Source organism: Camelina sativa, chromosome 2, assembly GCF_030686135.1.
Source record: "Camelina sativa cultivar CO46 ecotype springtype chromosome 2, ASM3068613v1".
In the NCBI taxonomy this organism is placed as follows: domain Eukaryota; kingdom Viridiplantae; phylum Streptophyta; class Magnoliopsida; order Brassicales; family Brassicaceae; genus Camelina; species Camelina sativa.
This window is the reverse complement of record NC_141881.1, coordinates 24,165,744-24,191,570: the sequence shown is the minus strand read 5'-3', so window position 1 is coordinate 24,191,570 and position 25,827 is coordinate 24,165,744. Positions and strand designations below refer to the sequence as shown.

At 36.3% G+C, this 25,827-nt stretch overlaps 7 protein-coding genes, 1 long non-coding RNA gene and 1 pseudogene across 10 annotated transcripts; 4 read left to right on the top strand and 5 right to left on the bottom strand.

Moving 5' to 3' along the window:
* The first annotated feature begins 1,472 nt into the window (after window positions 1-1,472).
* On the top strand, window positions 1,473-2,749 carry LOC147949147 (uncharacterized). The gene is made up of 2 exons (XR_015570412.1): window positions 1,473-1,765; window positions 2,419-2,749. It is a non-coding gene; the product is annotated as an uncharacterized LOC147949147 (long non-coding RNA).
* Window positions 2,750-3,132: 383 nt separating this feature from the next.
* LOC104731072 (uncharacterized) lies at window positions 3,133-6,703 on the top strand. 2 transcript variants are annotated; one of them, XM_087470871.1, is made up of 12 exons: window positions 3,133-3,662; window positions 4,187-4,282; window positions 4,435-4,538; window positions 4,631-4,770; window positions 4,857-4,949; window positions 5,048-5,170; window positions 5,260-5,348; window positions 5,450-5,555; window positions 5,639-5,736; window positions 5,812-6,078; window positions 6,165-6,248; window positions 6,336-6,703. In XM_087470871.1, the coding sequence occupies exons 1-12, from the start codon at window positions 3,573-3,575 to the stop codon at window positions 6,348-6,350; spliced, it is 1,305 nt and encodes a 434-aa protein (XP_087326997.1). In that variant the 5' UTR covers window positions 3,133-3,572; the 3' UTR covers window positions 6,351-6,703. The 2 variants fall into 2 exon arrangements, with proteins under 2 accessions (XP_087326997.1, XP_087327001.1); XM_087470875.1 differs by having other exon boundaries at window positions 3,158-3,662; window positions 6,339-6,703.
* Window positions 6,704-6,998: 295 nt separating this feature from the next.
* On the bottom strand, window positions 6,999-8,657 carry LOC147949146 (thiamine thiazole synthase, chloroplastic). Its single transcript, XM_087470882.1, has 3 exons — window positions 8,079-8,657; window positions 7,461-7,949; window positions 6,999-7,371 (listed from the first exon to the last, which is right to left on the bottom strand). The coding sequence occupies exons 1-3, from the start codon at window positions 8,481-8,483 to the stop codon at window positions 7,210-7,212; spliced, it is 1,056 nt and encodes a 351-aa protein (XP_087327008.1). The 5' UTR covers window positions 8,484-8,657; the 3' UTR covers window positions 6,999-7,209.
* A 902-nt stretch (window positions 8,658-9,559) lies between these two features.
* On the bottom strand, window positions 9,560-11,681 carry LOC104731031 (protein translation factor SUI1 homolog 1). The gene is made up of 5 exons (XM_010450288.3): window positions 11,430-11,681; window positions 10,694-10,776; window positions 10,258-10,463; window positions 9,963-10,016; window positions 9,560-9,858 (listed from the first exon to the last, which is right to left on the bottom strand). Exons 2-5 carry the CDS (start codon window positions 10,728-10,730, stop codon window positions 9,814-9,816), a joined length of 342 nt encoding a protein of 113 aa, XP_010448590.1. The 5' UTR covers window positions 10,731-10,776; window positions 11,430-11,681; the 3' UTR covers window positions 9,560-9,813.
* A 14-nt stretch (window positions 11,682-11,695) lies between these two features.
* Window positions 11,696-13,249, bottom strand: LOC104731041 (phosphatidylinositol N-acetylglucosaminyltransferase subunit P-like). The gene is made up of 3 exons (XM_010450299.3): window positions 13,045-13,249; window positions 12,117-12,511; window positions 11,696-11,975 (listed from the first exon to the last, which is right to left on the bottom strand). Exons 2-3 carry the CDS (start codon window positions 12,499-12,501, stop codon window positions 11,842-11,844), a joined length of 519 nt encoding a protein of 172 aa, XP_010448601.1. The 5' UTR covers window positions 12,502-12,511; window positions 13,045-13,249; the 3' UTR covers window positions 11,696-11,841.
* On the bottom strand, window positions 13,241-15,421 carry LOC104710574 (uncharacterized). Of its 2 annotated transcripts, none has more exons than XM_087470885.1 (6): window positions 15,298-15,421; window positions 14,814-14,901; window positions 14,464-14,561; window positions 14,167-14,266; window positions 13,789-13,971; window positions 13,241-13,592 (listed from the first exon to the last, which is right to left on the bottom strand). In XM_087470885.1, exons 2-6 carry the CDS (start codon window positions 14,868-14,870, stop codon window positions 13,470-13,472), a joined length of 561 nt encoding a protein of 186 aa, XP_087327011.1. In that variant the 5' UTR covers window positions 14,871-14,901; window positions 15,298-15,421; the 3' UTR covers window positions 13,241-13,469. The 2 variants fall into 2 exon arrangements, with proteins under 2 accessions (XP_087327011.1, XP_087327014.1); XM_087470888.1 differs by having other exon boundaries at window positions 15,126-15,305.
* A 365-nt stretch (window positions 15,422-15,786) lies between these two features.
* Window positions 15,787-16,259, top strand: LOC147949145 (putative protease Do-like 6, chloroplastic). The gene is made up of 2 exons (XM_087470219.1): window positions 15,787-16,054; window positions 16,159-16,259. The coding sequence occupies exons 1-2, from the start codon at window positions 15,787-15,789 to the stop codon at window positions 16,257-16,259; spliced, it is 369 nt and encodes a 122-aa protein (XP_087326345.1).
* Window positions 16,260-19,566: 3,307 nt separating this feature from the next.
* On the bottom strand, window positions 19,567-20,538 carry LOC147949144 (uncharacterized; annotated as a pseudogene).
* Window positions 20,539-21,552: 1,014 nt separating this feature from the next.
* LOC104755072 (autophagy-related protein 18f) lies at window positions 21,553-25,421 on the top strand. Its single transcript, XM_087470870.1, has 7 exons — window positions 21,553-22,492; window positions 22,592-23,026; window positions 23,100-23,480; window positions 23,579-23,809; window positions 23,889-24,605; window positions 24,705-24,874; window positions 24,968-25,421. Exons 1-7 carry the CDS (start codon window positions 22,301-22,303, stop codon window positions 25,146-25,148), a joined length of 2,307 nt encoding a protein of 768 aa, XP_087326996.1. The 5' UTR covers window positions 21,553-22,300; the 3' UTR covers window positions 25,149-25,421.
* Window positions 25,422-25,827: the final 406 nt, after the last annotated feature.

Genomic DNA, 25,827 nt, shown 5'->3' with positions numbered 1-25,827 from the left:
AATTTGAAATTTTAGACCCATACAACAACAATAACAAAAAAAACACACAAAAAAAATTGAGATATAGTGGAAGAGGATGAGAGAATGAAAGAATGTGAGACTAAGAAAATAAGAGAATGAGTATTTCTAGGAAGAGAAGTGATGAAAAATTATATTTAGAAAATGAGAGTTACAATTCTAATTTATTACTTGTTTTAATACAATTGAGTGGAGAAATATATTTAATGCATAATTTATATGATTTCAGTTTTATATTAGAATGTGAGTTAAATGTCAAGATTAAATGTTTTTTTAATTTATAGTTTAATATAATTTTTTTAATCTAAAATATACAATGAAGATAAACCTTTTAAAACAGAAAATAAAAAACAATGTAAGATATACACATCATACAAACTTTAAAATTAAAATTTAGAATTAAGCTTTTACAATGATATTTAATTTGACTTTCTAGAGCCATACAACAACAATAACAAAAAACACAAAATTTTTTTGAGATATAGTGGATGAGGATGAGAGAATGAAAGAATGAGATACTAAAAAAATAAGAGAATGAGTATTTATAGGAAAATAAGTGATGAGAAATTACATTTAGAAAATGAGAGTTATAATTCTAATTTATTACTTGTTTTAATACAATTGAATGGAGAAATATAGTCAATGCATAATTTATATGATTTCAATTTTAAAATATGAATTAAATGTCAAGATTAAATGTTTTTTAATTTATGGTTTAATATAATTTTTTTTTGTTAAAGTCATTGCCAAGTGCACCAATAAAGAGAGAGTGAAACCTTACTTTTATTTATATGATTTTTTACAAAACACTATTCTAGTCAATGCATACAATTGAATAGTCAATGCATAATTTATATGATTTCAATTTTAAAATATGAATTAAATGTCAAGATTAAATGTTTTTTAATTTATGGTTTAATATAATTTTTTTTTGTTAAAGTCATTGCCAAGTGTACCAATAAAGAGAGAGTGAAACCTTACTTTTATTTATATGATTTTTTACAAAACACTATTCTAGTCAATGCATACAATTGAATAGTCAATGCATAATTTATATGATTTCAATTTTAAAATATGAATTAAATGTCAAGATTAAATGTTTTTTAATTTATGGTTTAATATAATTTTTTTTTGTTAAAGTCATTGCCAAGTGTACCAATAAAGAGAGAGTGAAACCTTACTTTTATTTATATGATTTTTTACAAAACACTATTCTAGTTTATTGGTGTTACAACATTTTGATGATTCAATACAAATAATTTAGATCAACTTTAAGTAATATCAATTAATATTAATAGATAATTTAAATTTATACATAACAAAGCTTAATATATAAGATAATTTTATTTTATTATTTTAAAAAAATAATATCTGAACTAATTAATTAATATTCTAAGATCAAATATTATCTAAATTTCGAATAGAATATATTTTCTCAAATAACCAAAAATAGTAGTTCAAATCTAAACAATGTAAAATATGATTTTGTGACCCAACAAAAAAAAACTGTGAATCAATAACAAACAAACATATGTTCATGTTTTGATGAGAGAGGGTCTCTCATTTCAGAAACATATCTATTTATCTAGCCATTTTCAGTTAATATATATTTTAAGACTTTCTCATTGACAGACTTGAGACTCCAATAGAAGTGCTTTTTTTTTTTACGATCTAATAGACAGAAGTGCTTTAAAAGCCACAACGTGAGAAATCTAAGTACGAGATACAAACAAAATACAGTACATAGGTCTGCATATTTTCTAAAGAGAATTGTTAGAGACTATTTTTTGTTTTTTTGTTTTTTTTTTCTCATGGGAGAGGAACAAGGAAATATTGTTGCTTCACACAAACGTATGATTTTAACATTAGTTTAGAGTTTAGACTCCAAATCATTAGTAATAATTATACTAATAGCTAAGCTATGATATTTCAACTGTCTTCCTTATGTTTATCTTTCATATTTGGATTGCTAACTATTACCGCCTTACCGGCTTTCTATTTTCTTAGCCTGCCATATAAATAATCGTTTTCAATTATGATGATATATATATATGACATGCTTTCTACTATAAACAATATCGAATTTTGTATATTTAATATACGATTCTCAATTTTGGAAAGCATTTAAACCTAACATGGCATGTTTAGGATACGCTTATATATTTGATTATACGTGTTTAAGATAAGCATTTAAACCTCTTTTTTTTTGGGTCCTAAAAAGTCAATATCTTTCTACTCGCTCAATAATTTACCATTTCTTTAGATTCAATTAGCTAATTGTATCAACGTTTTCCTTATTTTTTTTGGTCATCAAAGTTTTCCAATAATTGTTTTGGAAGCTAATAATTAACTTATATAAGACCTCTTCTTCTTGATTGAATATACTCTATTTTTTTTCAGCTTTCAATACAAACAAAGATTATAATCGAGAAGAATGGAGGGCCTGATGCTACTGGGGTTTATAGCCTTCTTTGCCTGTTTTGCAGTTTTTATAGGCTTTGCCATCGTAGTGTTTTACGCGTATTTTAGAAGAGACAAATAATGGATCTTTCATAATCGGTGATTATACGTCAATTCGACTATGTCTATCTAAGATATACTTTTTATTGTTTTCTAATAAACAAAATGTAATCTATGTCGGTTTCTGTTTTTCTTTTTCTCTTTCTCATCAATAACATAGTTTGTTCCATTACTTTGCTTATAAATAATAGTAGTTCTTTTGGCCTTTAAAGTTTATATAGCATTACACAGTAGTATAACTTTGTCGTTTGGCTGAAACGACGAGTGAGTTGAATAAACAAACCTCTCTAACGACTAATGCCGAAGCCAGAATCTTTTGAACACGTCAAAAACAAGGACCAAATCAAATCGACGAGAAAAAAGTAAGATGTGGTTTATGTGATCTGATCAGTTCAGTTTTCTAAACCTTCTTTTCTAAGGTTTTGGAGAGTTAACCGTATAACCAAACCAAAAGTAACATTCACACAACGTCGTTAAGAACGGTCATGGGTAGTTTGGGCCATTAACACCCCACCGTACGTCAACAAGACTCACCTCTCTCTCTCTTTAAAACTCGTTTACTAAAAACGGGAGATAGAGATAATTAAAAAAGACAGATCAACAAGCTTTGTTTGACCTCTCTTAATTAATCACCATCACACAAAAAAATCATAGCTTTCTCCATAAACCACACAATTTTTTAAAAACATGTAAAAACGAAACCTAGTTGATGATTAGATTAGTAGTAAAAAAAAAACAATTGCAAAACTAAAGAAGAATAGTTCTGTCTTTGTTGATCTTTTCTTTTTAATCCGATTCCAAAACTGGACCCTCCTCTTAAGATCTCTCTCTATTTGTTTTTTTTTTCTTCTTCTCCAAAATCGATAAAGAATTGATCTTTTGAGAGGGTGCCAGTTTTTGCTTCTTTTGTTGTTCATCTTCTCCAATCTTTGTTTATAGAAATAAAAACCCATTCTTTTGTTTGTTTTTCTCTATCCTTCTCGTTTGATTTTCCCGGGAAAGTTTGCATTTTTATTGAAAAAAGTTTGACATAAATGTGGGGAGCCTTCGCAGAACCAGGGGATTCTTATTACCAGATTCGTCCTGAGTGTACTGATGTCCCCAATACCAAATTCAAGATCAAAGTATGTTCCTTTTTTTTCTTTGTCCAGCATTTGTATTCGTTTTCTGTTTTATCTATGAGATATTGGCTTTTTGCGATTCCCCTTTGCTGATTTGTTTCATTCTCTTCTCCTGTGAATTTGCATCCAATGAACTATTCAGCTACAATGTAGCATTGGGTTTATTTATGAATGGGTTGAATTCTCTGTTTTTTGGAACTTTTGATATTCTCATGGGTTGTGTTTAGAGAGAAATGCAGATTCCTCCTTTTGGAATTTGGAGAATTTTGTTTGAAATTGTTCTGATGTGATTAAAACAAGAGAAGAGAGCTGTAACTTGTTATGGTTTTAAAGGGTTGTGTACATCAATAATGCTATGACTTGCTTAGAGTTTCATGTTTAATGTTTTCTGATGCTGATGATTGTTTTAAGTTTCCACATATCTAGCACTGATCTTTTCTTAGTTGCATCACATGATTACGTTTTAGAGAATAGCAGAGTCTCGTTTTGCTGACACTACAATTATGTCTTAAATTATGTTTGTGCAGCCTGGTAAAACTCTGAGTGTAAGAAAATGGCAAGCTGCATTTACAACAGAAGGGTTCCTTGATATTGGCAAAACTCTAAGTCGTATCCAACGAGGGGTTAGTCTCAAGACATTGTTTCCTGATATTTGTTCTGTATATAATATTCCTGATATTTAGTCCTTATGTACCACGGTTTGCTCAAATACGGTATCAGATTGCATTTTCTTATCATTTCCAATACTGTTGTTTTGCATTCTTGACTGGACTAGGGAATCCATCCATCGATTAGAGGAGAAGTCTGGGAATTCTTACTTGGTTGTTATGATCCAAAGAGCACATTTGAAGAAAGAGAGCAAATCAGACAACGTAGAAGGTGAATTTTCCCACTGATACAAACAGTGAACTAGTTCTATCAAAATCTATTTACCTTGTATTCTCTTGGCTGCTATATATATTTCCTTTCAGATTGCAGTATGCTTCATGGAAAGAGGAATGTAAACAAATGTTTCCCGTTATCGGTAGTGGTGGATTTATTACGGCACCTGTAATTACCAACAAGGGTGAACCCATTAACGATCCTCTTGTACTACAAGAAACAAATTTAGGTAAACAAGTTTTGCTTAAAGAAATAGTAGATCATCAGTTCTTTTACTAGAACGTTAAGCATCTTGATTTTTATGTATTATCTCAGGCGCGAATGGTGCTGATTTCTTCAAAGAGCTTGCAAGCCGCGGACCTTTGGACAAGAAAGTTATTCAATGGTTGCTAACACTTCACCAGATAGGTCTGTTATCACATGTCTTTGGTCACAAAAAGAAAGTAGTTTTGAGAGAGATGATTCAATATATCATTCAGTTCACTTGTGTAAACTCTTCTTTTCAGGTCTTGATGTAAATCGAACAGATAGGACTTTGGTATTCTATGAGAAGAAGGAGAATTTGTCTAAGCTCTGGGATATTCTAGCTCTTTACGCCTGGATAGATAACGACGTTGGTTATTGCCAAGGTAAGCAGTTATGTTCAGAGCAAGAACATCATAAATTCTTTGTTCAAGCCCTGAAAAAAGTTGATCTATTTACTGTTTCTTCTGACCAGGAATGAGTGATCTTTGTTCCCCTATGATTATGCTTCTTGAAGATGAAGCTGATGCTTTTTGGTGTTTCGAACGATTGATGCGCCGATTGGTACACTCTACTTCAATGGTTTTGTGTTCATATATGTTGGTCTTTACTCTCTAGTTAGATAATGTGAAAAGGTCTTTTCTTCTTTTTCTTGAACTTGAAAGCGAGGAAACTTTCGGGACACGGGGAGATCAGTTGGAGTCGAAGCACAGCTTACTCATTTGGCTTCAATCACTCAGATTATAGACCCCAAGCTTCACCATCACTTAGGTATCTATTAAAGCTTTTCTCACCTCACTTTTAACATTGAGCAAGAGAGATCTTGATATAAAATTATGGATCTTGAAATGCAGAGAAATTGGGTGGTGGTGACTATCTCTTTGCGATTAGAATGATCATGGTTCAGTTCCGAAGAGAATTCTCTTTTTGCGACTCCTTGTACCTTTGGGAGGTAAACTCATAAACTCAGAAACATTGCTCTTTGACCGCACACTAATAAAGAGTGATATATTATTTCATTGAGCAGATGATGTGGGCATTAGAGTATGATCCAGAAATGTATTCTCTATATGAGGAGCCTCAGTTCGAGGGAGAGAGAACTATTGAAGGTTCGTCCAAAGGTAAACCAAAGTCGATAAACCAATGCGGGAAGTACGAGAGAGAGAACATGAAGAACGGAGGGAAAAGTGCAGAAGGTCCTTTGCCTATTTCGGTTTTCTTAGTGGCTAGTGTTTTGAAAGACAAGAGTTCTAAGCTTATGACAGAAGCTCGAGGACTCGATGATGTTGTAAAGGTAATAAATAATGCAGAGAGATATCACCGGTTTGTATCTCATTTCCAATGAATAAACTTCCTCATCGATCCTTGTGTTTTGCACAGATCTTAAACGACATAACCGGGAACTTGGATGCAAAGAAAGCCTGTACTGGTGCAATGAAACTTCATAAGAAATATCTAAAAAAGGTTTGCTTCTACTGAGAAACTCTTATGATCCTTCTTCAGCTATCTATCTTCTAAGTCTTTCTGATTGTTCTGTTTTTGTAATCGCAGCAGGCAAAGAAATAGCACTGGAGAAGATTTGTGAGTAGTAGCGTTTTTGTATGTTGTTGTTATACATATTTGAGATAACTCACAAAATCCGGCGACAAAAAGTGTGACTGGTCAGAGATTTAACGATTCATTGGGTGGCTAAGCATTCTGAAGAAAAGAAACCATGGACCTCTTAACTTACACAACAACTTACTCGTTGTAAAACTGTTCATACAAATCCATGTTGTAATCTTTGTTTCCACTAAAAGAAAAAATTATCATCGATTCCTTTCTAAACTCATTGTTCCACTTGTATAAGCCGGATTATATATGTAAATAAGGATGGAGTATTTGAATTACAGGTCAGACATATGAATATGTTCATAAAAGAATTGTAAACTTTATTTTTCTCCTATTTTATGGTTTTCCTCTGTTCTCTGAACATCTAAAAGTATAAACTCTTTATTCACTCATCAGCAGAGAAACTAGAGAGACATTAGACAGCTCTATCTATACATAACTACCATTTAAATTCAGCCCTCAAAAGATGAATCATATGTCCTGCAATGAGAGAAGCCATTCTAAATAATCTAAAGATTTAAAACTTAATATTTAGATATAATTTGAATAGCTACAAAACAGAACATGCATGCCACCGACATCTAGAAAGCTGCTTGTAAGAAGGAGAATAACGAGAACATACGCATTACGAATGAGCAGATAAGATATTTTACATAGAAGAAACACATCTCATTGAGAAGAGAAACAAAGACACCAGAGAAAGTTCAAGACATAAATAGTCACAGCTTAAACACCTAAACTCCTTTATTGCACTCCTTCAAACATACGAAGGATCAAGGGAAATTTTCTGAAGTTAAAAAAATACCCTTTTGTCTTAAGCATCTACGGTTTCAGCTGAATCGGCTGCGGCTAAGACCAGCTCTGGGCTTAGGTTTCCGACGAGAGTTCCATCAATAGCATTTGGTAGTCCCAAAGCTTTAAGAGCAAGCTGTCCAGCCTTTTGTCCCGAGATCATCATAGCACCAAAGGTTGGTCCCTATACATCACAACAGATTCACTCAGGACATGATCTTTAAATGGCTATCGAATAAATAGATTGGTCAAGGAAACTGAAAAAAAACTCACCATTCTTGGTGAGCCATCGATCTCAGCAACTTCCATACCGGTAACAATCATACCAGGAACAACCTCTCTAGTCAATCTCACAATAGCGTCTTCAGCAGTGTTCATGTCCAAAGCTTTCATCCCAGGAACATGATCAATCATCCCAATGCTCCTCAACCTCTTGACACCAGTGGCTCCAAAAGGACCATCATGTCCACATGAGCTAACCACAATCTTGGCCTCCATGACGTTTGGGTCCATGCAAGACTGGGAGTCGTGGTTCTGAGCCACAAGAGCCCAGTTAGTGACCACACCGCCAACTCTGTTTCCTTTCACGATCAGATCCTCAGCAGCCACGGCGTTGAAGAGCTTCACGTTAGGACGAGCCAAAAGCTTGCTCATGATGGTAGATGTGAACAGAGCAGCGTGCTTAACGACAACGTAGTTGTCTTGCTCATCGTAAGCAACACCAATCTCGTCAAGGAACAAGTGAGCTGGTTTGCGAACAATCTACCATAAAACACACAATCAAATCCCAAAAGATAAGAAACCCTAAACCCTAAAGTAAGATCAATCTTAACCTAATTCTCAACTAAAACAGAATAAGATCTGACATGCAAACTAATAAAAAGATCTTACCATGGCGGAGAAAAGCTGACCACCGAGCCAAGCACCACCACCAGGACTAACAGATTGCTCAATGATAGCAACCTGAACATTAGGGTTCTTACTGATCTCATAAGCACAAGACAAACCAGCAGATCCAGCACCAACGACGACGACGTCAGTCTCAGCGTAAGTAATCATATCAGTCATGTACCTTCTCGTCATCTCACGAGACACGATCGACTCCTTGATCGGGTCGAAAGTGAAAGCGTTCAGATCGTAACCAGCGGTGCTGGCGCGAACGGAGACAGAGCCTGATCGTGGTTTAAGACCGATGGAGATAGGTGCTGCGGAGATGGATGAGCCATGGAAAGAGGAATCGAAAAGCCTCTGTGGCTTGGTTGAAGAAAGAGAGAGAGTTGAAGCCATGGCTGCCATGTCTTTTGTTGTTGTTGCTGTGAGCAAGCTTTAGGTTTTAGGGTGCAGTGACGAGGATGGTGAAGTAATGAAGTGAGGGTTGGTGAGTATTTAAATTAGAACCAAGTAGAAAATATCTGGAGAGTGATGGCCACGTCAGAGATAAGGAACGAAGGGTCAGCGAATTTTTGTTCTTTATTTTTATTTTAATTTAATTGTTTTTAATATAATTATTATTTATGATAAATTTTATTTTTTTTGCATCAATGGAAAGTAACGGTCTCATTTCTTCACGGTTCTGATTGAATGAAAATACTTTTCTAAAATCAACCCATATTTAGTAAAGAATTAAGCATAAATCCCGTCGAACATTATTATATAAGGTAAGAAATATAATATATTTCAATTCTGAATTTTAATCTTTGATTTGATGTATGAAAAGAAGAAATATATACTATTAATTCTTTAGATACTATTGAATTATTGATTGCATGGTACAGTTTTTAAAAAATGATTTTGACTGAATTTATCGTAATATGGAGTGGAGTGGTGCCAAAACCAAAAGATACGTGCAGTATATACATGAAGATTAAGAATCATAGATTTGATTATGTTTGTTTTGTCAAAAAAAAAAAAAAAGATTTGATTATATTTGTAGAAATGAATAATTATATTCAAATTCAGGTCATGGTATACAAAAATATCTCGAAGCTTTTTTGTGTGGAAACATCCATAGCCAGTTGCAGTGCCTGCCTGTGTGACCATTTGCAGTGAGTGTGTGGTGACAACAAGGTGATATATCTTTGTACGACGGAGACGGGTTTTGGACTTTACTTGTGAAAAAGACAGTTCATTTATCAACACATTTGTGTGTTTGTGAATTATGAGAGAAGATACATCAACCTTTTTGATCATTCAACTTTTTGTGGTCCGTAACAAAATCTGCAATTTAGTACTTGGAAAGAATCACAACTTCAGGTTGGTACACTTATCTGGCCCTGTTTGAATCAACTATATGCAATTCAGTTAGTATACTTTTAAAAATCATGAATCAATTTGTGAAAGTGAAACTCATAAGTATGACAAGTTAGAAGAAGTTATCTTAACAATCTGATATTATTACATAGATAAGAGTTGAAACAGAGTAACGCAGAAGAAACAGGGGAAGAAGATGAATAAGTATGGGCATAAGCCATTTAAATTCGAATACCAAACAGGAAGAACACTAGGAAGAAGACAGATTATGATCTTCTTCTACTCGAATCAAACCCGAAATTCGCAACAAGAAATCAAAAGGAGGGAAATGATATGTTTTTATTATTATTATTAATATGCTTCTTCACTAGATAGCTTAGAAACCATGGATCTTTATGTTATCCTTCTTCACCAGACCAGCCTGTGATTACAGAGAAACAGTGAAAGATCAGACAATCATTCTTACACGGTTTGTATGTAATGTTTTTAGCAGTAAACAGACTCATAGAGTTATTGTTTCTTTACCTGAACAAGGAATGTGGAGACGTTCTTACGCTGGTCACCTTGAAGCTGTATAACCTACAAATCAACACAAAACAACATAAGCAAAACTTAAAAACAGAGAAGCTCAAATGTTCAGATAAGAGGCGGCCAAGGCATTTCGGTTCGTTCAAGCCAAACAAAGATAGTACTTATCTTTGTACTTATATGGCCCTGTTTAAATCAACTATATGATTAAATACAAAACGACAGAGATATTATATCATCCACTTCTCAGCACATGGATGATGGATCAATGAAGATTTTTTATAAAACCAACCTGTCCAAGTTCGGAATCCTGAACCACAGTGCCGTTGCAGCAAAACTCTTTCTTGAGGTCCTTAAGAATCTTGGTATAGCTGTACTCTTTCTTCAGGCCCTGGACGGTTGTCAAGCTTTTCCTACCATTTCGCTGCTGGACACGGATGTGAACGTACTCTTTTGTTCCGGCACCTGAGTCCTCAGCATTCGCATCAGCAAACGGATCTGAAACCAAACAAAGAGCAAATGGAGAATAAACACCATTAGAATCTTCAAACTAAAAATGATGCTTTGAATAACATGTTAAAAGATATAAACAAATCTTTCAGGACGCGTGCTAGATACAATTACTGTAATCAAAATCTGACAATAATTTTGTATGAACATATATAAAACAAGATGAAGAAGATCAATGACTAACAATCTCAAGTTTTGGTACAGTAGATGAAACTTACCAAAGGCAGTAGGAACCTGGGAGTCAAGTTCAGACATGAAACTTAGTTGATTTGAGGGTGAAATTAACCGAGAAAGCTGAGATCTGTACAAGAAGGTTTAACCCTTTAGATTAGAATTGGGGAGGAAACATATGATACAACATGAAAACATCCAATCACAATCAATTCAGACATAAACATAGTAAAAAAAAACGTTTACATAAGAGTTAAGAAACTGATTGGATCAGAAAAGAACATTAACCAAACATGTACTACACAAGCAAGAACTACAAACAAACCCATCTCTCCAGATTCAATAAACCTCAAAAAGAGGCCACAAACAATTCAAATGATCATCCTCAAAGTAGATTCACAGAACAAAACTATGAAATGTTTATATGTGTAATCGAGATCTCAACAGGTTAGTAAAGCAAGCCTGATCTAGTTCCAGTTACAATCTAAATTGGTTAATAACAGTGCAGCGAGAAATTATCAATTGACGACCAAAAACAATCATCGGTATTGAATTGTTAAGCAAGATCATATCTTATTACATATCAATAACAAACACAAAGGGATCTAAAAAAAAATTCTCAATCGAAACCCAAACAACGATGTACCCAAAAAAATTGAAGACGAACTCAAATTCAATCGCAGATCGGCAAAAAGAAAAAAAGAAAATGAATTGAATCGGTAAAGCTACGAAAGAGGATTAAAGATGAACAAGAAAGAGACAAAAAAGGGGAAAACTTTTTACCTGATTTGTGAAATTGGGGTTTCGAAGATCTGATGATGATCTGAGTTTTGAAGAAGAAGAAAAAAAAGAAAACCCTAAATTTGGATAAAGTCTGCAACTTTTGTGTTTACGCCTCGACGGTGGTGATAAAAAAAGGAGACAAGAGATATTATATTTAATAACCGATGATGTCCACGTCAGATTCATTTGTACCAATCATATGATGCCAACTCACTGCTATTTTTTTCATTTAATTTTTGTTTTTTTTTTAAATAGCGAAAATGAGAAATTGCAAGTATAAAACTGAATACAGAATTGATTTTTTTAGTGACATTGCTACACTAACTAAGTGGTTTGTACCAAAACATCACACGGAGCTTATAGTTTGCTTAAAAAGCTAAAGAATGCAGAATTGAACAAAACGTAAATAGCATCACTTGACATCATTTGAATTGAACATAAGATGATTGATTCTTGTAATATCAATGTCAGAAATTGGATCTATAGGCCTGTCTTCACCTTCTTCCATCACAGGATCGAGTTCCCCGGGTTCTCTACTGTACTCATCTGCCATACCAAACATACAAATATCATCAAAGCAAGCAAACTCCAAAAAACCCCACTCCCCTGCACCTACAACATTTAAAACATTCTAGCTAGCTATTAGATGAAATGAAAATAATCTCTATAAGAGAGGGGGGAGCTCACCAAACAAGGTATTGAGAGAGGTTGGAGGTGGAGTAGCGATGAAGTTGAGACCAATGTAAAAAGCCAAAGTAAGCATCAAAGTCACCATCAAGTAGGTTGGCATAGCCAGTACCCAGTACCTGCTTGGGTAGTAATGGATACCTAAAGACTCCAAGAGTTTATCTGGTACATAAGCCCATATCAAGAAGATGACAGTGGCAACAACAGTCGAAATGGAACCCACAAAACCATACACCTCTGAGGGTTTAGGTCCATGATGAACTTGTGATGCTTTGAACGGAGATGACCTTCTGCTGTCTGAATCCCGGAAACCGGGATTTTGCTTCTTTCTCTTCGAGAAGCTTAAAACTCGTCTCGGACTATTCACTGAATGAGCTTCTTCCATAGGAAAGAGACTACAAAAGAACACCAGTTGTTAGTTTTTTTTCTCTCCCTTGCTGCAGGAATCGATTTGGAGCGTGTAAAATAAGATTATGTAAAGCTCAAGAAAGACAAATTAGAACAATGGTCCTAAAGCCAATAATATCAGCACACAACAATTGCTTCTCTTGGCCAAGAAGATGATGAGACTATTAAATTAGAAACTAAAATTCCCAGACTAGAGTATGAAATCATCATCTATCCTGAACTTTTTTTTATCTCTAACTCAACCAAAGAACCAAAACTGCAAAGCTTTAGTGACTAAGAACAACAAACAAAAAAGTATAAGCAACAGGTATAAATAACCTAGAAGAACATGTAAACAGAGGAATTGCTTCAACCAAAACCCAATGCTCCAAAAGATGGTTACTTACAGAGAAAAACATCAAAACATCAAAACATCAAACTCTCATTTAACAAATCCGTAAAGAGACAGAACCACTTTGGTAAATCTACGAGAGATGATTGAAGATGAACAAGAAAGAGACAAAAGGGAGAGGCTTTTTACCTGATTTGTGAAATTGGGGTTTCGATGATCTGATGATGATCTGAGTTTTGAAGACGAAGAAGAAGAAGAAAAAAAGAAAACTCTAAATTTGGATAAAGTCTGCAACTTGTGTTTACGCCTCGACGATGATGTCCACACTGGATTTATTTCTACGATGACATCTCTCTCACTGTTATTTTTCTTCTGTTAGAGAAAATGAGAAATTGCAAGTGTATAAAAACTCTGGTCTTACTGAATACAGAATTGATTTTTGTAGTAGTGACATTAATACGCTTAAACTCTTCTCACATAACAAACACTAAGAAATGTAGGATTAAGTATAGTTTGCTTAAAAAAGCTAAGAATGCAGAGAAACAGAGAGAGGCTACAAACAGTAATTAAATGTCTCTTTGTTGCAGAAGGAAGATAAGAGATTGATATTTTGTTTATTCATCATCCTTGTAAGGGTACTCCTCTGCGACTTGTTTCAGTAGCTTCACCTGCAACTCATAAGCATCATCTCCTCTAAGAACATCACGTGTCCATGTCACTTCTGTCTTCATCGAGACCTGATCATGTTGTGCAGACAATACAAAATGAACATAAACACTCGGCACAAACAAGTTCTTCTATGCTTTGATAATGGAGGAGTAAGAGATGTTCTTTTACAAGTTTCTAAGGGTTCTGTTTGTATTGAGAAGCTTGAAAACGCAAACTTATGTAAACAAAGAAGTAGAGAAAAAAAAAAAAGAAGAGGAGACTGACCATTTCCAAAGCTCCTCTAATGACTCCACTTAAGACATTGCAGTAGTAAAGACCTTGGCAAGTATCGGGAAGCTCCACGAAATCAACGAGCGGGTTGTCTTCCAAGATTATACTGCAGCAAGTCCCATCCGCGTCCCAGCTTGACACTGATGCAGTCACCCCTAAGAACATCTTGAAACCCACCTGTGTAATTAATAAGGTAAAGCCTCTTACTGCTTTTCAATATCATAATACCAAAGGAGATTATACTTATGCTCTAGTTTGACAGATAAGGTTTATCTATAGTGTAATTTCATGCTGTTTGACGCCCATGGAGACACTTGAAAACTGTAAAATCATGATACTAAACACGTAATCAATTAAGTGGAAATGGCATACCTTGGCAATCATTTCAGCAGTTTCCTTAAAGTCAACGCATCTGGAAACACCAGATTTGGCTAGAAACTCATCGATAAGACGGATTCCAATGTTGTAACCCCTGCAGAATAAACAGAAAGCTATTGATAAAGTTGTAAATAATCGAACACTCATCCGTATGAACCAGAAATTCGAATGCTTTATCCGTCCCATCCATGGCACATAATTAGAATTATAAATGAACAAAAGAACTAATGCAGCAAAACTTCAAACACGAGAATGAAAAATACAAAACTTTCAAGGTCAGTAAGCAATTACATTTGATCAAGCTGTTTGTTAACTTCCTCGACTTCTTCCAGGTCAGTAAGCAATTGACGCACAATTGCACCATAGGTCAACGTGAACAACTCAGCATTCTACAAAAATACAACAGATTCCAAAAAAACTAAATCAAACACTATCTCTCCATAACAAAAGATTCAGAATTGGCTTCAAGGTTTACTTCTCAAACCCTTTACACAACTTCCAACAACAAAGAAAAAGGCTTATCCTATGAAATGAAGCATATACCAAATTCCAAATTCTATGACTCAAGAGGCAAATATAAAATCAAAAGACACAGAGAGAGAAGAAAAAAAAAAGGAGGAAACTTTGAAATCTAAGCTTACCACACGATCAATGCTAGAGAAGATCGCATCACCGGATCGAGGACCAACCGGAGCCATCTCCCAAATTCTCGAAATGGCAACTCTTTTTCTACATTAGATCCATATAGAATAAGTACACTTCATCAGAACAGTACAAGGATTCAACTTGATCAGATCAGAGATAAGCTATATAGAAACAAAAGAAACCAAAAACTTTCACTTTTTAGGATTAAAAAATTAAGAACCAAAATGGGATTGAATAAGACCAACAAATTTAATCTCAGGTAGATCTACTAACAGAAGAGAGTGACTATAAATGGATTTGCACTTGACCTTTGTTTCGATTGAAACAACCAACCCCCCCAACAAAATTATCAATCACAAAGGAAACGAAAAAATAAAACAAAATTCGTAAATTAAAGAATGGTCACTGCAGGATGCATATCAATTCACGATCTAAGAAGCATCAAATTAGAAATGGGGTGAGAGAAAAATCTAATCTTACCAACTGATGATCCCTAAGTAAAACCCAAAAAGCTAAAGAGAAGTTTTTGGCGATGGCAGAGAGAGAGAGAGAGAGAGAGAGTATTGTTGCTCGATGGCAAAAAAAATTGTTTTCCATTGTGTATAAATATATGGGCCGAAGCCCATTGGACTTTTCACATAGTAAAAAGAAAAAGAAGAGCTTGGTTGTTTAACTACAATATTATGCATACAACCTGTGTAAAATCGTGATACTAAAAACAAGCAACTCAATGGAAATGGCATACCTTGGCAATCATTTCAACGCATCTGAAAACACCAGATTTGACTAGAATCAATTATGCTAGTTTCATTTGATTATGTTTCCATTAAATCTTTAAAATATATTTTGAGAAGTTTAAATCTGAAAAGAAAAGGAAGTAGTGTAATAAATTCATGGATCGTATATGACTATCAAGTAAATAATATATATGTATATCGTTCGTAAATACATGTAACATATACACTTAACATGTTCTTCCGGTGTGTTCCTTTTGTGGCAAGGTTGTTCAACTCCACGAGCACTTCGGTTCCTAGAATTTTCTATTCTCCTTGCCTTCTTCCTCGTTATAGTTCGTCTTTTCATGCTTCTTTGATATCTCGTTATTGTACTTCTGTGTGCGCGAGTCGCTCTGATATCGATGTGGCTCTAGACTCGGTGGTGAAGATCTTCTCCTTTTCTAGAGAGCCAGATATTGTTCAACCTTGGCAAACAACTGAGACAGAATACTCAAGCTCCGGTACTCATAAACATCTCTCCCTCTTTCTAAATCTCTAGTGTGTCTTTTGTTTTTAGTTGATCCAAATGGTATCGTTTGACTTAGTTTGGGAATGTTTATTTTAGGATTTGCAATCTCCGGGAGGAGGATTTTAACAAACGATAATGCTGTGCATGGTCGCTCTTACGTACAAGTGAGAAAGCATGGTTCACCGACTAAGTGTTAAAACAGAACAGAGCACTTTGCAAAAACCAAAGTAACATAAACTGAATAATACTCTCTTAATTAATAAAAGTGTTAGAGGAAAAGGATTTATAGTAGTTCATACAAAGCACGACTACTTCCTAAAAAACCTGCAACTTGTTTAGTCGTCTCCTATATCTAAGGAAGACACATTCCCACTACTTAGACTAATTCAAACATAACAAAACAAACTTAAAGACACGTTTCTATTCTTCAATTCTTCCCCTAAACTGGAACCTCTCCTTCCAGTTTAATCCTTCTCACAGCAGACTCCCAACTTCTTTCTTAGTATTTCGAACACATCGAGTTTAACAGCCTTTGTCATGATGTGTGAAACTTGTTCTTGAGTAGAACAGTAATCCAGTTTGATGACTCCCTCATTCACCAATTCTCGTAAGAAATGAAACCTAACATGAATGTGTTTGCTCCTCCCGTGAAGCACCGAATTCTTGGACAGTTTTATGGTAGAACTATTATCACAAAACAGAACTGTATTCTCCCTTTGAGCAGCTCCGATTTCTTCAAGGATGTTTCTCAACCACACTGCCTGACACGCTCCATAGGCTGCTGCGACAAATTCAGCTTCAGTGGTGGATAAAGTTACTATAGGTTGCTTCTTTGATGCCCATGAAACAGCTCCTCCTCCAAGCATAAAGACATAACCCGAAGTACTTTTCCGATCATCAACATCTCCTGCGTAATCACTATCCACAAAACCCACAAGTTCTTGCCCTTCTCCACGCTTGTACCGTATACCATGGTGTGTGGTCCCTTGCATATATCGCAGTATCCTCTTTGCAGCTAGCATATGTTGCTCGCTGGGTGCCTCCATGTAACGACTGACCAAATTTACAGAAAAAATTAAATCTGGTCGAGTTGCAGTTAAGTACCTCAGACTTCCCACAAGCTGTTTGAAAGTTGTAGGATCAACAGCTTCTCCAACTCCCACTCTTGACAATTTGCTTCCTGGTACAATCGGATTTTTTACTGCATTGCAGTTCTCCATCCCATACTTCACCAACAGTTCTTCAGCATATTTTTGTTGACTGATGAAGATACCTCTCTCATCTTGAACAACTTCAACACCCAGGAAATATTTCATCCTTCCTAGATCAGTCATGGAGAACTCCCTCATCATTGATGACTTGAACGCTTCTAGCATTGTGCGAGAATTTCCTGTATAGATCAAGTCATCCACATACAAGCTTACTATTAAAATGTTACCCCCTTCCTTCTTGACAAAGAGTGTGTGTTCACAGTAAGCCTTCTCAAACTTTTCTCTTAGAAAGTACCCCTAAATTCGACTGTACCAGGCTCTTGGTGATTGTTTGAGCCCATACAAAGCCTTCCTTAGCTTGTATACTTTACTGGATTCATCCTCAACTACAAATCCTTGCTCTACATAGACCTCTTCATCCAACTTTCCATGTAGGAAAGCACTCTTTACATCAAGTTGGAACACTACCCAGTTTTTCTCAGCAGCGAAAGCAAGGATGGTTCTCATTGTATCCCATCGAGCAACTGGAGCAAATACTTCATGAAAATCCACTCCATATTTCTGATGATAACCTTTAACCACCAATCTTGCCTTGAACTTGTCTACCTCTCCTTTCTGATTGAACTTTGTTTTATACACCCATTTGACTCCGATTGCTTTAGCTCCATGAGGTAAATCCATCAGCTCCCAAGTGTTGTTTTCTTCGATAGCTTTGATCTCAGCTTCCATGGCCTTTCTCCAAACTTCTTGCTGTATTGCATCCTCAAAACGGTCTGGATCATCAGAAGCAATAAACATGGCCAAGAGATCCTCACCTTCCTCTGCAATCACAAACCCAGCATTTCCTGTGACATAATCTTTCATCCATACAGGCGCTTGACGGTTTCGTTTGGCTCCAGGAGCAACTGTTTGCTGAGTTTCTGCTTCTCCTGCGTCTTCTTCTTCATTATTTTCTGGCGAACGTGGCGAACGTGGTGGCTCAAGTGCTTCATTCTCATTCTCTGGACCAACCGTTTCTTCATTCTCTGTTTCGGTTACCAACTCATTCCATGCTAACTCTCCACTCTGTATCTCATCATCCCAACTCCAACCTCTGGACTCATCGAAATGAACATCTCGACTGATCACAATCTTCTTTGTCGCAGGATTGTAGAGACGATAGGCCTTTGATTCCTTGCTAACCCCAAACATCACACATTTCACACTTTTCTCGTCGAGTTTTATTCTCCTCTCATACGGTACCAAAGCATAAGCAACACACCCGAATATCCTGAAATGTCCCACCGATGGTTTGTGCTAGCTCCACTTCTCCTCCGGTGTGATGTCACCTAAGGCTGCTGATGGGCTTCGATTCAAAATGTGAACTGCATATCGGACCGCTTCTGCCCAGAATCTCCTTGGCACAGACATTTCAATCAGCATACACCTTGTCATATTCATGATGCTTCTGTTTTTCCTCTCTGCTACACTATTTTGTTGTGGTGTGTAAGCAACAGTAAGTTGACGTTTAATCCCACTCTCCTTACAGTAATCTTCAAACACCTTTGAGTTGAATTCGCCACCTCTGTCTGTCCTCAAACACACCAACTGTGGTCCCAACTCCCTTTCTGCACCAGCTTTAAATTCTTTGAAGAATTGCAGAGCTTCTGATTTTTCTGACAAGAGATAAGTCCAGCATTTTCGACTATAATCATCAATGAAGTTGATAATATACCTCTTTCCACTCTCTGATACTGGTGAGATCAGACAACATATGTCGCTGTGAACCAATTGCAGTGCTCGTGTTGCTTTCCAATCACTCTTCTTTGGAATGCTGTGAACCAATTGCAGTGCTCGTGTTGCTTTCCAATCGTTTTGTTTCCCCTTGAGACAAACATCACAAGTGATTTTAGCTTCTTCAAGATTGGTAACAGGTAATCCGTTCACCATCTCCTTCTCCGCTAGAGTCTTTAAGCCTTTAAAGTTGAGGTGACCGAACCTCTTATGCCACAGTTTTTCTGTTTTCTCCATCACCTGAAAGCATTTGTGTTCTTCCTCTTCTCTTCTTACTATAGCATGAACCACAAACATCCTGTTTTTGCTCATGGTTGAGTACATCACCATGGTTTGTTGTTCCTTGTGCCAGATCTCACATATATCATCTTCAAAGATTACTCTTAGCCCCTTTTGCTGCAACTGCCCCAAACTGAGTAGATTGTTTTTTAGCCCTGGCACATAGTAAACCGAGGTGATAACTCTGATTGTTCCATTTATCTCCAGTCGTAGGTTTCCTTTGCCTTCCACTATCATTCTTCTATCGTCCCCAAGTTTGACATTCTGTCGAAAGGTACCATCGAACTCGCTGAACCACTCTCTTGTGCCACACATATGGTTGATGCATCCATATCATCTCCTGATCCTCCATGTCTACATATGACATTAACACTATGTCTTCTTCCATCTCCGCATAGTTAGCCTCTTTGTCCCACTCTGGACATTCCGATTTGTAATGTCCCTTCTTATGACATTTGTAACACTCAAACATCTCTCTTGAGAAACTTCCACGGCCCCTTCCTTGGTAGCCACCGCGACCTTGACCCCGGTTTGGTGAACCTCCTCTGCTTCTGCCGTAGTTTGGTCTCCATTGAGCTTCCACTTTCAGCGCATGTTCTTCTCCTCGAAGCTTACTTAGGTTTTGCTCATGCACCATCAATGAACTTTGTAAGCCGTCTACCGTCATCAGCCTGATGTCTTTGGACTCTTCAATAGCACATACGACATAGGTAAATTTCTCCACCAAAGTTCGTAAGATCTTCTCCACCACCTTCGGATCGGGCATATCTTCTCCCAGATTTCTCATGTTGTTGGCAACCTCCATCACTCTTGAGAAATAATCGTTAATGGTCTCGCCATTCTTCATCTCGAGTATCTCAAACTCTCTGCGCAGCCTCTGCAGTTGTGCGCTTTGAACTCTGTCATTCCCTTGAAACTTCCTCCTCATCGACTCCCACAGATCCTTGGATGTCTCCTTCTTTAGGATTGTTTTGAGAATTGTTTTGTCGATGGATGCAAACAGGTAGTTTTTCACCTTGTGGTCTGTGACGGTCTTCTCCGCCAACTCCGTTCTCTGTGGTCCGGTGAGGATCACATTCCTCTCCTGCCGTGGAATTCCAGTCTCAATGAGATCCCACCACTCCTTGGATTTAAGCAGGTTCTCCATGAGCATCGCCTAGTGCTCATAGTCGCCATCGAACTTTGGCACGATCAACGCATCCTTCTCACTCATTGTTGCTGTGTTTCTCTCAGGTTTATAGGAAAGAGGCTCTGATACCACTTGTTAAAACAGAACAGAGCACTTTGCAAAAACCAAAGTAACGTAAACTGAATAATACTCTCTTAATTAATAAAAGTGTTACAGGAAAAGGATTTATAGTAGTTCATACAAAGCACGACTACTTCCTAAAAAACCTGCAACTTGTTTAGTCGTCTCCTATATCTAAGGAAGACACATTCCCACTACTTAGACTAATTCAAACATAACAAAACAAACTTAAAGACACGTTTCTATTCTTCACTAAGTACACTGCAAAAGTTGAAGCGCTTGGGAATGGATGTGACTTGGCTATCTTAGTTATTGATAGTAAACGGATTTGGAAAGATATGAATCCTTTGGAGCTTGGAGAGATACCTTTTATTGGGGAAACTGTCTACGCTTTAGGTTATCCTCGTGGTACGTCGAAACTTGGTTACCCTTTTGCTACGTCTTGAACAATGCTTCACAATTTTCGTATTGAGTACCAAGTTTGCAAGAAAAATTATTTGGTCATAAGTGGTACTTAAAGATTAGTGGCTATTAGACGAATGTGAACATTAGTTAAAAATTTATAAATAACATACGACAAATTTTAATATATCTTTATAAAATTTAATTTAATTTACGAAATTTTAAATCCGCACACGAGCGGATCCTTATCAAGTTATATAAAAATTAAACTAATGTTCAACATTCCTCATCTAAGACCAGCGCACGTCACAGGGAAAAATAAAAATAAAAAAGACTAACGCACGTCGTCCTACTTACGGTGAATTTAATTGGTTTAGACTTTAGATTTTATTAATGTGAACATTAGTTAAAAACACGGTTCGTTATAAACGATAATAAAATTTCATATTTTCTTGGCTAACCGATAATTAACTACTGTATATATTAAAATCAATAAAATTTTCAATTAATATTTTGATTTATTTGGTTAAATAAGTATCAAAGTATATATATATAAGTTAACCAAGAAAACCAGACATTCCCAAATTAATTAAAATTAAGAGAAGGAGACGTGGACGGTGAGTCTCTTTCTTCATTCTCTGTAGTAAATACAAAAACGATACGTAAAAGAAACAACTTAATCCAATTTTTTTTCCCCCAACTTAAAAAAAAATATATAAATAATGAACGAAAAAAACTCGTAAATGAAGGTTTTCAAACAGCAGCTTTCGTCTCTTAAGTAAGGTCTTTGTTGTTACGCTCTCTCTCTCTGTCGCTCTTATCCTCAAAATCTTTTCCCCCTTTTCTTGTTCTTAAGCGTTTCCCAAAGTCTTAATCAAGATTACTCCTTCCATACGACGCTTCATTCTCTTTTTTTTTTTCTTTAATCTCTTTTAATTCTTTTACAATTTTACTGATTGCTTTCGTTTCTTCGATTTTTTCAATCGTTGATTTGATTCTTTCTTCTGGGTTTTTGTAAAAATTCGATCTTTTTTGTTTGTTTCTTGCTTTGTGACATCTTGAAGAAGACGGAAAAATTTCGAGTTTGCGTGTCTCTTTTTTTCAAGATTCTAATCAAAAATTTGTTAAATTTGCTTACTTTTTCTTATCTTCTTCCCCGTTTTACTCGGAGATTCAATTTTTTTGTTTGATTTCTTGGGAAAAATCTCAGGCGTAGATATAGAAAAAATCGAAACTTTAGGTTTTGATTTCGGAGAGGGCTTTTAAAAAAAAGATCAAAGCTTTTCTTTTTTTGATACTAAAAAAGAGTTTTCTCTCCAACATTATGAGGAAGAACGGCGACGGTTCTTCTCCCAAGTCTCCTGACGGAGGAGTTGTGTCACGATCAGCTCGTAGCTCCTTTCGTGCTTTGTCTAATTGCCTTCGTGTGATTTCATCTGGTGCTTCTACTGTTGCTCGTTCCGCTGTTTCTGCTGCTTCTTCCGCCGTCAGAGACGTTGATTCTCATCACGATCAGGTAACTTTCTTTACCTTAAAGGAGCGATCTTTAGGTTTGTTGTAAGTGTTTGATCGGTCTTGGTTGATGAATTTTGAATCTTTTTTTGTTTGGGAATAGGTACTATGGGCGGGGTTTGATAAGCTAGAGAAAGAGGATGGTGATGCTCGAAGAGTTCTTTTACTAGCATTTCAGTCTGGGTTTCAAGTTTGGGATGTTGAAGATACTGAGAATGTTCATGTTATAGTTTCTGCATATGATGGTCAAGCGTCCTTTATGCAAATGCTACCCAATCCATTAAACTCTGGAGTGTTAGATGATAGGTTCTATGAGAGCCGTCCGCTTTTGGCTGTGTGTGGTGACAGTTCTTGGGAGGATAAGTCAAGTAAACAGATTAGTTCTGAGGATCCTGGAAGTGAAACCGTAGTTGTTCCTACTAATGTCTATGTCTACTCGTTAAAGTCTCAGTCTTATGTGCAAACTTTGAAATTCCGGTCTACCGTTTACTCGGTTAGGTGCAGTTCTCGGATTGTTGCTGTACTACAAGCAGCTCAGGTTCGAATGTCATATTGTTGTCACTTTTGCTTTTGTGTGTTCTGAAACTAACAATGTGAACATGTATTTGCAGATACATTGCTTTGATGCTTCAACATTGGAAATGGATTACACGATTGTCACTAACTCCATTGTGTGTGGCTCATTGGGTGTTGGATATGGCCCTCTTGCTGTTGGTCCACGATGGATTGCGTATAGCGGAAGTCGTATTGCTGACTCAAGTTCTGCAATTTTCACTTCAGAACTTCTCTCACTGTCGTCATCACCCAGTGTTGCACAATTTGCTAGAGAATCGAGTAAGCAGCTCGCCTCAGGGATAGTAAATCTTGGAGACAAAGGGTACAAGTCATTGTCTCGATACTGCTCAGAGGTTCTGCCCAATCCATATATTCCTGGTTTGAAAAGCATTGGAGTTGTTAATGAAAATGTGCCAGATGCAGATAGCATAGGAATGGTAATTCTCAAAATCTAATCTTGCTCAAGTTGCTTTGCTCTCAAGTTGATTTTCAATTGATGTATGCTCTCAAGTTGATTTTCTTGGTATGTGTGCAGGTTATTGTCAAAGATATCACAAACAAAAGCGTCATAACACAGTTTAAGGCACACAAGAGTCCAATATCAGCTTTGTGCTTTGATCCAAGCGGCATGCTTTTGGTGTCTGCTTCGATTCAGGGGCACAATATTAACGTCTTTAGAATAATGCCAACAATCTCTACTAGCAAGGATGTGAACCCAAAGACTTTTGCCCATCTTTTCAGGCTTCAACGCGGTTTTACTAATGCGGTAAGCAGAGCCCTTCTTCACCTACACATGTGGAAACTTTTGGTGCTTTTGTTTAACCTTAACTGCGATTTTTTTTTAGGTGATACAAGACATCTGTTTCAGCAATGATAGCAATTTGATAGTGGTTAGCTCTTCAAGAGGGACAAGTCATCTGTTTGAGATTAACCCTGAGAAAGAAGGAGATACCCCGGTTCCTTTATCTGCAATCAATAGGATAAGAAGCAAAAACAGCAGCGGATGGATTGGAACAATGAGTGATGCAGCATCTGCAGCAGCTGGAATGGTTGGAGGCTCTGTTCCGGGTGCAATCACATCCTCTTTCTGTTATTCCGATGAAAAGAGTAACAATAACTACTATGGTTCTCCTGTTGATTTTTGCTCCAAGACGAATCTTCTGGTTTTTGCTCCTTCTGGATGTCTGACACAGTATGCCTTACGTGAGCATTCGGTTGGTGTTGGTCATGAGAATGCGGCGATGACAGGGTTTGATTTTGAGTCTGGTTTAGAGACTGAAGGAAAACTAGCGGTAGATCCAATAAGAAGGTGGTCCATGATCCAAAACCAATCTAGGATGGAGACGCAAGATCACAACAGTGACATATATGGAGGTGGAACATCAGTGGACTCTAGAAGTAAAGTGTTTCCGGAGGTTGTTAGAAAACAGAGCGTTGAGGAAGCTTGGAAAGTAACTAAGAAAGGAACAACCCATGTGGAGGATAAGCGTCATTTGTTCATATTTGAAGCAGAGTTGCAAATGCATCTGCAGACTCAGCTACCGTTATGGGCAAGGCGAAAGGTATATGTTTCCTTCTTTTTTTAGAAAATGATCTGAAAAAATGCTAATAATGTGTTGTTTGGATGATCTCTTATACTTTTGTTATTTTGCACAAAACAGTTTAGGTTTCAAGAACTGGTACTGAATCGGGGTGGAGAGATTAGTGGTGAAGGAGGAGGGGAGATGGAGATTGAAGATATCCAAACTCGTACAATTGAAGCAAGAACAAGAGACTTGGTTCCAGTCTGGGGCTATCTCCAATCTCCAAGATCCGAACAAGTGATTAACGAGTAAGTTTTCTGAATCTGCTCATGCTCAACACTTTTTTAAAAGTTGTATTTGTCTCTGTGTCACTTTCTTAGCACTGATATTATGATACACAGATCAATGCAGAGTCCAAGGAACAGTACAGAAGGTGACAAAAAGGCTCCTCTGGAGGGTCATGGAACAGAGACTGATCACGGGGCTGTACATAGCGAAGAAGAGACACAGAGCAAGACTGTATATAAAGAAGAAGGTATTGCAGAAGAGAAGAATCACAGTGAAGATGAGGAAGTGGATTAGTGGAAGAAGGTGATGTTGCTATTGGTTCATTTTTTTTTTTCACACAAACTCAGGCTACGACGACAGAACAGAAGAAGAACACACACAAAAATAACTCTGGAAAATTGTATAGAAAAGAAAAAGGGAAATTGACATATCTTTTTAGGATGTAAATAGCTTTATTACTCTTTTTTTTTTCTCTTACAGAATATTATCAGCCCCATTGATTCATGAACTATATATATGATCTTAGGATGTTAAACGTAATAAAAAAAATAAAAAAAGTTCTTTACATTTTTTTTCACGCACCTTTGTATAAGTTTGTAATCAAGTTTGGAAAGAAAACGATATTTTTCGAAATATTGTTTACAAAGTACAATTTATGTTGTTTGTTCTTTTCCTATAGCATAACTTTTTCTTTTCGTCGAGCAACGAAGCGTTGGACATAGTGAGATCAGTGATAACTGTCTGGAAATTAAGCAAAGATCTAAGTCTTCCTTGAGAAATCTCAGCTTGGTAAGGAGTATACAACTGAAGGCGCAATAAAGAGAAATAGAGCATATATAGAGCATCATTATAACTGAAGGCGCAATAGAGTTAATTAGAGCCGATTTGATATATATATTTTTTTATATATGTTACATATATGATTTTTACTTTTAGTTGATTGTTGTTTTTAATAAAATCCTTTTTTGATGTT